Raw genomic sequence first — 14,474 nt, 5'->3', positions numbered from 1 at the left:
CTTCCTTCCTTCCTTCCTTCCTTCCTTCCTTCCTTCCTTCCTTCCTTTTGCTTTCTTTCTTGTATTCTATTGAAATTTCATTAGCCTATCATTCAGTTCAGCACACTATCATTCTCTTCCAAAGGGCATCTGAAATTGCAGTGGTCTAATAACATAAATCTTTCCCATTCAGCTCCTAATATATCAAACTACATGTTTCGGGAGGTAAGTGTGGTGTTACATTCGGCTAACTTCAGCACGTGGGTGGGTTGAGACAGGATCAGGAGTTCAAGGCCAGCGTTGGCCACATGAAGCCATGTCTTGAAATATTCACAAAACAAAAGGGGGACTAGATAAGAGCATTTTCATCTTACCTGGCATTGACTTAAGTGGAGTATTTTAATTTGGGTCATTTTTCTATAGGAAAAGAAATGGAACACATGTAATTTTTTTATATAGAATAAACTTTATTTTTAATTAAAGACACAGATCAAAAATAAAAGTTTTTATGTACATGTGACAGATAGTACAAACGAAAGGCTTTTAAATATCATGGGTAGACATGTTGTTGGAAACAAAAGGAGATGAATGACTGAATGACGGGGTTAGGATGGTCGGCCTGGAACTGCAGGAGGGGGTCTCCTAGTGAAAACAAAACAAAACAAAATAACAAAAAAGGAAAAACACAGATGTAGAGGAAGAAGACAATGTTTAAATTATAAAATAAATTTGAATAATAGTATACAAAAATATCCCAGAAAAATCTAATTCAAATCATAAAAAAATAGCCAAAACAAACAAACCAACCAAAAACCCAGAAGAAAGCAAAAGGCCAGGCAAAACATGCAGGAGAAATGAAAGCACACCTCACAGCAAAGTTAGCAGTGACCAGGCTCAGGGTACGTACCCAGCAGCATGCTGAGACATTTGTGCACATTCAAAAATGTTACCATGTTGTACCATGGAAGTATAAATCCTTGCAATCAAATTTAGGTCAGTTAGGATCAGTATTAGAGATACCTTTTGGACTTGCGTATTTGATTTCTAACCCTAATTTTATGTTCTCCACCCCCAAGTTATTTCCAAAGACTTGAATGAATGATGGGTATGTTTGCTTCCTGGGGGGTGGGGGGGGTGGGGGAGGAGAGCAACTGCTTTAGAATTCTGTTGAAGGAAATTTCAGTTTTAGTCACTATGTTATCACGTGACTAATCAAATACTTTTCAAAGTAAGGGAATTGGAAGGTATCAAGATCTGATGAGCAATGCCATCCCAACACAGAAAGAGCCTCAGGGTTAATGTGCAGCTGTATTTTTGTAACTAAGAATCTATTTGAGGTGAACAGTTGTGTGGTATGGCAGCCTAGAATAGAGAAGAGGAAAAAGAAAAAAAGGCACGCCAAGGCTGCTTCTTGATTGCCCCAGGGTTGGTAGGAATTCCCTCTGTATTAGAGCAAGGAACACTGAAAATCCTGACTTATTGGGAAACGGGTCCAGGGCACCCTGACTTGGTTTTCTGGGTCAGTGTCCAGATCCCTGTCATCAGGCCATGGATTGTGGAGTCAGGCCACTGCTTGGTCTCAGCCCCTGGAATCCGAGCTACTTTCCATCTCCAGAAGACTCTGCAACCTCCACTCTGCTGGGAGCAGCTTTGCAGCAGACAGACAGCAGGCCGAAGAAAGCCTGCCCGGGGATTCCGGCAGAAGTCCGTGCTTTAACTCTCTGCTTTCTAACCGGGTCACTGTGAGCTGACTCTGGGCACTGAGAGGCCATCTCCAGCCCTCCTCCCTGTGGGATATCCCTGGCAGCCCCCGCCCAGATGTCCAGCAACAACTTGCTCCTACTGCAGTCTTGTTAAGACTACAGTCAGCTTTATAAAAAAGCAAAACCCCAAACACTTTTTTCCCCCTTCTTTTTAAAGTCTTCTGTGAGATGTTAATGGGACCAAACTGAGCTGGCTTTTCCTGCTTTTTTTTTTTTTAAAAAAAAAAAGACCTTGCTTTTCCCAAAGTCCTAGACCAACTTTTCTCCAGTTCAATTTAATCTGGCCATGCTAAGGAGGCCTCCCATCTATTTAAATGATGAAAAACTTGTTCTTAGTCCCTAACCTTTCAACTGTGGGGGGTCTGCAAGCCTTGGGCTTTGTGAGACCCAGGTAATGGTATCCCTGGTGTTTTCATGAAGAAAGTGTAATTACATTTCTGTCAGGCTGAATGAGATTTATCACCTGCCTAGCAAACAGAAACTATTTTCAAGTTCTGAAGGGGCTTTAGAACACTTTAATTACCTCAGCATGGTGGGGAGGTGAGCCATTAAAATGAACAGCAAGTCCACAGTGCTGAAGGGGCGTTCTACGCTCACATGCCAGAAACATTTTCCCCTGGGAACTAGTTTGGTGTTCCAATTCAGAAACAGGATCAGACACATTATGCCCTAAAATATATTCTCCTGACAGCAAGGGAGTTTGCCTCAGGCAGTGTGGTGACGTTCCCTCAGACAGCTCCTTTCTTCTCATCTTTGCTTACCCTGCATCTAACGTTCCTGTCGCTGCCAGAAAAGCAGCCCTGACAATAACAGCATTCGGTGGATCTGTTAGTTCCACCATGACTCTTGATAGTTTGGGTTTTTTGCTGATCCCCCTCTCAGAATTCTGTATTGTGTCTATAGTGTGGCTGAAGGCAAGTGCTGAACATAGATGGTCCTCCCACATGTAGAAACTACGAAGGTACTGGAGTACCTACCGAGTTAACAAATTCCACCGCTCAGCAAACTGGTCTTCACCTACACTGAATGTACTCAAGAATCATACAACCTGGTTACATTTTCTCAAATGTCCAGAAAAAAAATAAAATAACCCCACAGATATGTTTTTCCAAGTACTAAGAAGAAGAGATGAAACATTAAGACTCAGTTATTAATAAGAATGGATTGCATATGTCCTCTAATCTCTATCCATTCCTGCAATTGAGTCTGATGGTGACCTTGCCATGGACTGAACTCTTGAAAGGTTTTCCTTGTATGTTTTCCCTTTTCCGTGAAATTTCACCAAACAATCTCTGCTGGCTTGCTTTGCCCATCATTTAGGCAACTTAACATCCCACGGTAGAGGAGTAAGCCTGAAGAATGAGAAAATGAGGGGGGAAAAAGATAACAGGAACGGGGGTATCCTCCATTCTTCTCTGGTGAGGTTTAATTTTGAATTGATGTTGGTCTTTTCATTCACAATAACCTCACAAGCGTAATGAAATTATCCAATACAGCTTTTTTTTTTTTTTTTTTTTCTTACTAGAAAAAGGAGGAAAGATAAGGTAGGACACAATGAGTCCCAGAGAAGGTTTGGTAAGGCTCCCTGCCTGTGCATGGCTGGTCTGCTTCTGTGCATCTGATCTTAGAAGATCTTCTTCCAGAGGACTCAGATGCCATTGTCACAGAGCCACCAGTTCTTCCTGATGTCTGTCCTGAGCTGGGAGTTCGTCTTGCTCTTACACTTGAACTTGTCACACAACTTTTCGTTGGTGGCAATTTACTCTGAAATAGCCATCATGCACAATTCACTTTCCCTTTTGCCTAATGCCCCCAAGGTAATGTTTCCTAAAGTAGGTGCCTTAGAACCCCCACTTCTGTGGGGAATTGCATGAACGAAACCTTTATGATCAAAAAAAGTCTGAGAAGATTGTGGACACTGTCACTCTCAAAGATTCACAACATAATTAGAGTTCTTTCAGTAAAAGATGTTTAAATTATAGCTATTATTTTCCAAAGCATACTGACAAAATGACTTTTGGTGTCTGTGTATGTAAGCCCATTACCATCTCAGGCAATGCCCTTTGGAAGGCTTTGAATTAAGGCAGTCAATATCGCTTGCATATCTTCTAATTATTATGTCACTACAGTATGAAAGAGCACTAATAAATAACCCAAAATGTGACAGTGTGGCTGGAGTCCGGCTGAGTCTATGCGACCAGATGCCAGATGAGTTTCTCAAAGTGTAGTTAAAAGGTTCCAGCCTAAAAGTTGGGACCTTGATGACAAATCAAGTGGAGATTTATAATGATGGCTGAACTGTTTTAAAAGTACAAATGGGAAGTTGCTGAAAAGTAACAATACTGTCCTTTTTTTTTAATTTTCATTCAAAATTATTCAGAATAGTATAGAATAGAATCATGTGGTTAAAACAAAATACAAGTGACTGGCATGCTTTTCAACCACGATCTCTGCTAGGCTTCCTTTGGATGCATGAGTTCTTCCCTTGTGGGAGATGGATAGAGAAGGGACCTGCAGCTAGAAAGAGCATATGAGCTCACCAATCTGCCCAGCTTCCCTTCCCATACCTGGTCATATATGGAAAATTAAACCACTATCTCTCCCTTCTTCTTCACCTTGTTGTATGCATTTAGATGGCATAGTTTAGGACCACGTGTGTTGTTAGGGGGAGACACAATTAGGGAGAAGGTTGTCTGTGTCTACTGAGCTCTTATGTTTTCCTATTATAGGACAAACAGCCGCATTTTCTCCTCCTCTGCCCAATGAGCAGGTAACACCTATGGGCCAGGTGCACAGGGTTTGTCTTCCATTGACCTTACATGTAAACAGGCTAGCCTTCCTCCTACTTCCCCAGGTTTCCCCACAAACAGTTCCTTCCCAGAAATGAACTCACATTCCTGGAAAAGAATCCAGCTGTCTGAAGTTCGAATCCTACAATCTATTGTTTCAAATTAGAGGAAACATCACCCCTACTCCCCTTTCTTTGATTTACCTAATTTGCTCCGTCTAAAAATAAAAAATCTTTTCCCACAACTTAAGGACAAAAATGCAAAATACTACCACTCCCTGCTTTAGTAATGCTGGGCTAATTTGAGCAAAGGGGCAATAGAAATTTATTCCCAGGTGTTACTGACATGCATAGGCTGAAATGTATATAAGAATGAGGAAATGGGGTTCCTTCAAATGTAATAATTTATTTCATATTCAGAAATACAGTTTCACATTTTCACAATAGGTACATGGCCTTCAAGGATGATACAGGCTTTAGGAATTTGCTTCAAAAATCTCATTCACAGAATCCATATTAATCCAGCATTAAGAAATCTCAGAAGTGGCAAAAAAGACAGTGGAAAGTATTCTGGCTCATGTTAAAGATCAACAGAGAAAACAAGATTTAACTTCTATGTACTCTCCATTCATACAAAAACAAAATGAAATTTGATTCAGAACAGGGAGAGAAGAGGAACATGAAACAAAAGCAGTACATCTGAAATCAAACACACAAGGTTACAGTCATAAGGTTTCTGGTTTGTGAGAAATGATTTTCACAGAATGGCAGCAGTCAGTATAAGACAAGAGAGTGATTTTTGTATCATTTGGAAACATGAGTAAATTTAAAGGAATTTACAGGTAAAGATTATATAGAAATCAACGCCTTGAGCTGAACCACATGTGAAGCCCTTGACCAGTGGAATGAGAAGTCTCTCCAGTATACCGGTGCTAACAGGTCTTAAACAGGAGGTTCTCTGAGGTTCCTGTCTCTTACTCTCACACATACAGATATTATTACATGTATGCGTATATCCACAAGTAGCAATGTATATACTATATGTACTTCAAAAATATTGTTAAAGTTTCACATACAGAGCACCACATAATTTTAAACTTATCAGCTAGACAGACAGCCTATTATTACTTAGAAGACAAATTGAGTTCTTTAGAAAAGACTATATGATCTGGTGAACTATCCATTATTTCTCTAAAATTGGCTTCATTCACAGGAGCTCAGAGTTCACAGCTAGCAGTCCTAGGTGAAATGACCTAAAACTCATGGCTTGGCTTTTATCCGCAGTCATCTTTCACAGAATCAAGACAGCCTGGAGATCTGTTTAGGCTTTAGTACTCATTCTACAGAGATTCCCATCAATTTAAAGTAATTAATACAGTTTGCCAAAAGCAAAAGGTTTACCTGAAAGCGTAGATAACATACCTGCAAGGAATTAAGCAACCTGTCCCCTGCATGCTTTAACAGTTTTGCTCAGAAAGACTCATTACTATCATTATGCTGCTGACTCTCTGTATTCTTTTGACCTTTACTGTAGAGAACAAATGATGATACGGATCAACTTAGCTTTTTTAAGAGTCAGCTCAGCAACCCCAAATAACACAATTTTAACTAGAGACCTTGGAGAAAAATTCTGGTACTGTTACATTGTTTATCAAAGTATCACCAAAGGGTAATGCCTTCCTAGGTAGCGGTGCTGTGGGTTTCAGTACCAATGGCCACAGACATTACTCTACCTCGTCACGGTTATTATAAGCTTTGTGCCCCTCAGATTATATACAGTCTGAGTTAGAAAATCTTTTGTTTCTCATGTATGCTATGAGAAATGAACTACTGTAATCACATTATGGCAGGTCTTCCCAACATATATCATACACTGTGACAGTTAAAAAATATACTTATCTTACATACTGAGCACAGGTTTACACTGATATTTATACTCATACATATATACAATGCACATATAATTACATTCATGCTTAATGGCATTCTAGAAAGTGCTTTTGCACCTACTTATTCAAAAGGACACAAAATACATATTTACTATGTATATATATTCCTAGAGACATGCAGAGAAAATGAGTGCACAGAAAACATCAACACTTGTCACATACTGGTATCAGGTCCCATTTCATATTTTAGAGTATGGCTACGGTCTTAAAAAAAATCACAAATGACTCTATGTGGCTACTTCCTAATTCTAAATTTAGAATACTTATAACACAGGATCTGTTTTGCTATGCTTTTGGATAGAACGAATACATATCTGCACAAATAGAGAAACTGCCAACAAATAGTCCCCACTACTCTACTATGTTATAAGACACATCTAAAAGCAATATTCAAGAAGGTATCTTTAGTAGATGATTGTGGAGATGCATCTGCTCTAGATCAATAGTGTTTCACATTCCATCGAAACTGAGTAAATGGTTCCAGTTAGCCAGTATGCATGCAAAATTTAGCATGGGACGGTAAAACTGGCTTTACTTGTCAGACATGTACAGTTATTTCTTCAAATCCTAAAAGCACTGTTTTTTTTTCAATTATTATGCTAGACAAAATAGAGCTACGTCTATTGTGCTGACGACACTGGAACATCGATCGGGAGGTTTATTAACGTATTAGAAACGGTGTGGGAAACAGAAGGCCCTTCAAGCTGACATGCCCATTTCAAGGCCTGATGTGGGTGCCATCCCATAAATTCTGCACACTCCAGAACTAGAGGCTTCACTCAGGTTGGTGTCTTCTGTTAGCAGGATGCAAACCCTTTGAACTGCAGCAAACTGAAAATATTCTGGAATGCCATTGTTGAGATTCTGGTGTGGGGCTAGGGCAGGGGGTTCTGGGTGCCACCAGATATATAACATGGTAGCAAAGAGGACAAAACTTTCCAGACAAAGGGGAGACATTTGGGACAGGGCATCTGTGGATCAAGAAGCAAAACCCAAAGATGACAAACGCCATTGTTTATCACTGTCTAAGATCAGTGGGAAGAAACTTGGAGAGACAAATCCCCAATTTTCCTTGACATTGGTTTATGCTGATCTGAGACCATGCCAGTGGTTTTCTGCAATATTTTCCTCTAACAGAAGAAAATTTTTGAAATACAGCAAGACGCAAAACCACAGTAAGAACAAAGCCAAACCCTGAAGTATCTAATTCGTTAGCTGCCTGTTTTAGGGAACTCAAAGGAGGAAGCAAAGGGAATCCTAAAAGGAGGGAGTTTTGGGAGAAGACCTAACTGCCTGTTAGTTGTTCGAGTATGAAGGCTTGCTTAACATTTCCCCATTTATTTGGGACACTGTTTTCAAAGACAATCTGCATCTTGTATGTGAGTTCCATTCACATTTTTTCCCCCATGGAAAAACATGAGAGACGCTAGAGTGGTGATATTCTGTCACTTAAAGGTTGTAGTTACCCTTTTATGTGCCTCATATTCTTTAACTTTTGTCAATTATAATCAGGATATAACCCATTAGAAGAAGTTCAATACAGTGCTATTTACCTTGAAATTTTCCTTTTTTTTTTTAAAATAATGCTTAAAAGTTTTTATGTCAGACTTTATAGTGTCTTGCTTTGGTTAGAAACTGCACAGGAAATTAAAGTGAAGTTCACATACAAATCATGTTTGCTGCCTTCAAAGGGAGAGACACTGCAGTCAGTAAAACCTGATTTACTTCTGCGAATATGGAATAATGTCACGGGGAGCCACAGTTCAGTGAACGCTCGCTCTGCTGTCTGGGAGCAGTTACCAGACAGAAATCCATTTGGCTTCTGGCTGTTTCCTACATGCTGATCATCTGGTCGTAGGTAGTTTGAAACTTAGCGTAAAGGCTGAACTAAACCTCTAGGCTAGGCTGCTCTTGCAAATTCTGGAAATCTTAGAAATTGCAAATTTGTTTTGCAGCTCAATATTGCAAAGGCATTTTCAGGAGCAAGTTGGAGCAAGGGATCTGTAAACATGTGATCTGTGCTCCGAAACCATGGCGTCGCTGATGAATTTCCTTTCCATACTAGGGACCACTCTTTCAGCGCAGTTGTGCAATATAAAGCTGCAAAATGGAAGTGTGTCTGGAATGGGTAAAGACATTAGTTTTAAAGGGATTCTGCATAATCATTTATATGTAAACCGTAGAAATCGTGTCCTAGCATACACTTAATTTTGCTCCAGCCAAAATAATAATTACACTAACTATAAAGGGAGTTAGTTATCCATGTCCCCCCCCCCAAAAAAAAATCAACTGGAGAATTAAACAATTTCAATATCAGCCTTCCTTCACCATAGCCTAAAAGAGGTAAATATATGAGATAATAAGTAAATTATATTGTCACAGACACTTTTTAAATGGTGATATTTTTTGCTTCTTCCTTGAACTCTGAAGGTAGCCAAATCTATCAACCGATTACCAAAACCATCTTGGGCTTTGCTTCACCGCGGTCTGTACTTCTAGCATGAAGCACACACTGGTGCCAGGAGACGCCCCTAGAGCCAACCCTGTAGAGCTTGCAAAACCCTGTAGACCTTCCTTTGCAAACTGACTTGTGCTCCTGAAAAGCTTCCATCTTAAGTAGTCCTAATTTAAAAATCATGCTTCCTAGCAGAACTACGAAGTAAGAAGGAAAAGAAGTTTAAATAAGCAGTTATGGAGTGGGTGGCAGTATTAATATCACGCAACAGAATTTCTGCCATCCTAAACAGAATGTGGGGAAGAATTTGTGTGACTCCAAGTTCACTTTCTTATATCTGTTAAGAACTGTTTTAAGCTTCTCTGGAGACAGCCTAGAAAACTCTTATTAAGCAATTTCAAATACATGTTGGATGGATAAATGGTACCAGAGTAGAGGACCACTACACAAAACTACCTTGGCCAATACAACATATCAACTCTCTCTACAGGTTAGCAGTTTTTCCGAGTCACACCCCAAAGGTCTGACATACCATGAGCAATGAAGATGAGTGATGAATACATTAGTAAAACTGGCTACTTGCCTATGGATGTCCATACATGCGAGTACTCATGGTTGACTGCAAAGGTTACCGAATATGTTGCTTTTGCATAAATCATTAGTGACTAATTGCCATGCCAGACACTTCGTTTAGTCTAACAGTGAGGATTCTAGTGGACGGATTATAGTGGGACGAGTTGGTGATGGGGGTGGCCTCCGGCTAGAAAAAGAGAAAGAGACAGGGAAAGAAACAGATGTCATAGCAGAATTGTTCTTCAGAACACTGACGACGAAGAGCCATCAAGCACATGCACATGCAATTCAGGTCACCAAGAGAGGTCGCAACCTACAGTAAGCCTAGGAGTGTCATCTGTGAGTCATCCAGTCATCTGAGAGTCATCTGTGAGGTATCCTAAGTTTCAATGGAAATTGTATATTTTTCATTATGCAAATCTTTATTAAAAAGAAAGGATTGCTAATACAATACTGATACAAATATGGAATAACTTGAAAGCCGCTGTAGAACACACTGCACAGATTCGTGACAGTTGAGCACAATGGTTACAGAGAATGAGGTATGCCTACTCCAGGAACTAATGAGGTGTATTAAGTCTCAACAGTGGTTTTAAATCCTGCTTTGTCTCAGCAGGGTGCTATCAACCAACATTGCCTTTAGCAATGGCTTTCCCCAATTATTCTGCATTTTGCTTCTAACGCAGACCATCGAAAATCAAAAATCAAGGCTTGTAGAGTTATCTGCAGTGGTTATAACAAACAGGCTTGGTGTGAGCGCCCCCATAAGGTGCGTGAGCATAGTCGCACAAGATTCACCGAGGTCTGTAGTAGGATCAGCCACTATCTAGTTGGCCATGGTGTTTCTGAAAGCCATCACGTGATTAAATGTTATTGTACTTGAGAAGCACAACATTATCAAGTCATACCATTAATTCCTTGAAAAGCATTTATGTCACAAATATGTTTGTGAGCTTTCTCTGTGTGCACTATAAATACAGCTACCTTGGGGGTGGTCCTTGTGACTCCCTAATTCAGCATACGACCTAAATGAAAGTATTTTTGACCAATCTTTCCAGCTGAGATTTTTCTTTCAAAAGACCCTTTATAGAATTGTAGTCATTCTTTCTGACCTTGAAACACTAAGTTGGTCAGATCAGATGCTTCTTTTCTGGGATGAAGCAAAACCATTGGAAAAGTTGAAGAAAACAATGATGGAGTGTCTCAAAACCACACCCTGTTTCCTGGTGGCTAGAGTTGGTGCTGTCCTGTGAAGGCTTAGGTTCGTTTCTCAGCTAAGTAACACAAACAAAACCACAAGCTGTAAGATAAAATTCAAAGCCAAGGGGAAGGCAGAGCAGAAGAGCTGTTAGTGACTCAATGGTGAGGCTACTGACCACTTTAACATGAAGTCATGGAGAGAGCTCCTTTTGCCTCCTATACCCCAAGTTACTAAGAAACAACAGTACATTTCAATGTAATGCCCTATACTAGTTTTACTATTCAGTGGTGACTGGATTTTAAAAAGGATTCGTGGCAATACTTATTGGCAGAGGAACAAACGTAACTGATGCCAGTTGTTCAGTGAACAAGCTGTTCTGCAGAAAGTCTTCTCTGACCACCAGACTGTTAAGACAATTTTCCACTGAGAAAAAGTAATTTTCTTCCCATAACTACGTAAAAACAACACATCTTTTGTGAATATATTCTCTCATGTTAGAGATGACCTTCGTATTTCTTTAGCTTACACCCCAAGTCTTGAACCTGCCCCAGTTTCTCTTTTGATGGAGAGGTCAAAGGTCACACTGGTGTCATGCAGTATAGCGTGGTGTTATATGTAAGTCTGTTGTCAGTGACTTTTTGTTAATCCTTCTAGACTCTCCTCATGGAAATGGGCCTTTCTTGCCTTCCTGGTAATAGTTGCTTCGAGAACAATGTGGTCAGCCATCACAATGGATTCTGGTTAGCTTAGCTTCTTTGACTAGAAATGGGCTGTTTACTCATCTTAGTATTTCTGCAGTGCCTGATCCACTGTTTATCAAAGAGTTAGCGTCTGGCAACTAGTGAAGTGAAAAACAACCCTGAAAGTATGAAACACCTGACGGTGTTGCTATCCATTAGCTTTATCATATAAAAAGGGTGTTTATTTGTTAACCCCTGGCTGTGGCCTGCATTTGTTTTTTTCCATTTGTCTTTTAGATTTTATTTTAAAGCGTGTGTGTATGTGTGTGTGTGTGTGTGTGTGTGTGTATGTGTGTGTCTGTGTATGCACATATGAATGTAGATACCTGCATAGGTCAGAAAAAGGAGCTGGATTTCTTAGAGCTGAAGTTATACCAGTTATGAGCAACCTGCTGTGGATGTTGGGAAGTGAACCTGGGTCCTACAGAACAGCAATATGTACTCTCAGTCACTAGACTCTACCTCTAGTTCCTCCCCACCCCATTTTCTGTGTGTGTGTGTGTGTGTGTGTGTGTGTGTGTGTGTGTGTGGTGTATTTAGGATTGAGACTTGGAGGTTCTTTCTATGTTTTATTACTCAGTTCTTTAGTGCTTGGAATAGTACTAAACAATACCATCCCATCCCCAAGGAGTCTGGCAAATATGTGACAAATTGGAGGTGTAATTTTAGTAATAAGCAGTCGTGAGATGGGAGTTGATAGTCAGAACCTGAACTCGGAGGGAAACTCTACCAGGGTATAATAATATGCTGGGTTATGGGACGGATAGATGTCTGGGCAAGACTGTATACTGGGCAAGACTCAGGATACAGAAGAGCAAAGCCCATTGAAAAATGTTTTATACAAACATGATAGGTTAGACAAAGGCTTGTCATCCAGAGAGAAAGGAATACAACTGGGTTCTCCTGATCCTTTTGTTCTTGTCCTAAATGTCATGTTTTAACACTTTATTGCCTGAATTCACAACAGATTTAAAGTCCTGAATGGTGGAGAATGTGCATGTTGCTTTATTGTGTATATTCAGTATTTAGTACATTGAGATTCTGAATTTAAGTACACTGGGATTCAGGAGCAATGAACAAGTATTTGCTGAATAATAGACAACTGAGTGAGTGACTGGAAAGTGCCTAAAAAGACATCCACTGAGGATGGAGTCCAAGCTAAGTCATGCTGAGTAGGTTCCATCAGGCCACCCATATAACAATTTTGAGTTACAGGCTTATGTCTGAGACTGTACGTCCATAAAGAAAAAGGTCTTGGAGCAGAAGCTGAAATATATATCAGGTATAGCTATAATTGCTAAATTATGTGGGTTTTTTTTTATTATTATTATGGAATGCCTCCAGGCTTTGGTTTTTTCATTTATAACTCAGCCAGAGGCTGCAGCAAGGCTTATTCATATATCTGTGCATTGCTCATCAAGCCCTATTATGTGGAATGCATTGTGCCATGTGACATTAAGATGCTTGGAACCTACTCCTGAGTGGCAGGGCAAGTGACCTAAGACAAATGTGCAAGTGGTTTTTACGGTAGCACTGTATTTTAAATATGGAGCAATGTGATGAAATTCCATAATTCATCACCAGGGCATATACTCTGACAAGCTTGAAAATGTGCCGATATGGCTAACAGTAAGGGCAAAGGTGATTTTAAATACTACACACTAAAGCTTGGTAGGGGTTGCAAATGGTAGGTAGGGGAATGTAGGCCTATGCAGACCAAAAAGGACTAGAAATTAAATGAAGGCTAGAGGGGGAAAGTTCAATGGACTAGAGACTGGAAAGAAACCGGACTACTTGGATGGAAGAGCAGATTCTCATTAATCTCATCAACCTCAGACCCGGGCGGTTGGTGGGGTGAATGATGAGCAGTAGCGGGTAATGCCAGAGAGAGGACTATGGAGCTGCACATTCGTGCTAGCTGTCAAGCCTGGTACTTGTTTTATCATAACCCAGAATTTAGTATGACCTTTGGTTCATGGTGTTTTGTTTTTTTTCCAAATGACTAAATTAGTTACACCTGTTCACTTGTGTGCTCATTAAGGCTGCTGGGGCTGTATATGGAAAAACACTATTGCATAGCTATGTGGTGAATTAACAACAGAAAGAAAAAAAAATGGAAGGATAAGATACCATTTTGTTCTCTCAAAATGATTAGGACATGTTTGGGATGTGCCCAGTTTCAGATGAAAGAAATCCATATATGTGTAATATGTACGGTTAAAAAATCCCGAAGAGCCTTGACTCACTCTTTTGGAAGAAGTGAACATTGTTTTATTTCTAAAACAGTAAGAAAAATAAACTATTATTGTAAAACACTGCTTAGCAAGAAACTCAAGACAAATACTATGTTGTTCAGAATGATAGTTTTTTAATAACTCATGCTAATAATATGTTTGCCAGCTTTAACACTAAGAAGGTATTTAAGGTTTACTGTTCAAATTTATTTCATTAGTCCAGTTCCTAACTGTTCTCATTGCCAAAGACATTCACCTCACAAGACAGTTTGTTTGAGGCAAACTTATTTGTTTTGTACCAAATTTTCCTCAGTTGCTTTGTTCGGCGATGGGCTTCATTAAGTAATCCATCACATTGAAATGGAGCATCTTGCATCATTTAACATTTATTGAAACACTGTGTTGTGTGTGGGCCGTTTATGGTTATGATAGAAGAGCCATGTTTCTGCTTTCAAGTCAAAGGGAAAGATGTAAGACTTGAGTTGTGGCTTCAGGGATGGCCCATTTACAGGATTTTGGACAATGACAGCATTTGTAAGAACGCCCGCTGTTCATGCAGGGTGGGTGGCATTTGGGGCAGAAGCTGGCTTCACTGATAAGGTTGAGAGGCCACCATTTGTTCCCTTCTCTCGTGTTATTGTTTTTTTAAGAATAGAAGTCTAATTCCATCTGTTATCTGGCCTTGAGTGTTCATGATGTGAGGCCAGTCTTTAGGGAGATTGCATTGTTCATCAGCTTTGGGGTGGTGTGTGTGTGTGTGTGTGTGTGTGTGTGTGTGTGTGTGTGTGTGTG

At 39.9% G+C, this 14,474-nt stretch overlaps 1 protein-coding gene across 3 annotated transcripts in view; it reads right to left on the bottom strand.

The window, feature by feature from the left end:
• Positions 1-469: 469 nt before the first annotated feature.
• The window catches only part of Dnm3 (dynamin 3), a 477,548-nt gene continuing 463,543 nt past the window's right edge, over positions 470-14,474 (bottom strand). For 2 of the 3 annotated variants that reach the window (XM_055624405.1, XM_055624406.1), the window contains one exon: positions 4,923-9,694. In XM_055624405.1, the coding sequence (XP_055480380.1) occupies positions 9,625-9,694 (70 nt within the window). In that variant the 3' untranslated portion in view covers positions 4,923-9,624. Of the gene's footprint in view, positions 622-4,922; positions 9,695-14,474 lie in introns of those variants that run through there. The other variant, XM_055624408.1, reaches the window with a different exon arrangement.

Source organism: Psammomys obesus, unplaced genomic scaffold (assembly GCF_907164565.1).
Source record: "Psammomys obesus unplaced genomic scaffold, mPsaObe1.curated_primary_1811, whole genome shotgun sequence".
NCBI lineage: Eukaryota > Metazoa > Chordata > Mammalia > Rodentia > Muridae > Psammomys > Psammomys obesus.
Note: the sequence above shows the minus strand (reverse complement) of the source record. Positions and strands in the feature narration are given on the sequence as shown.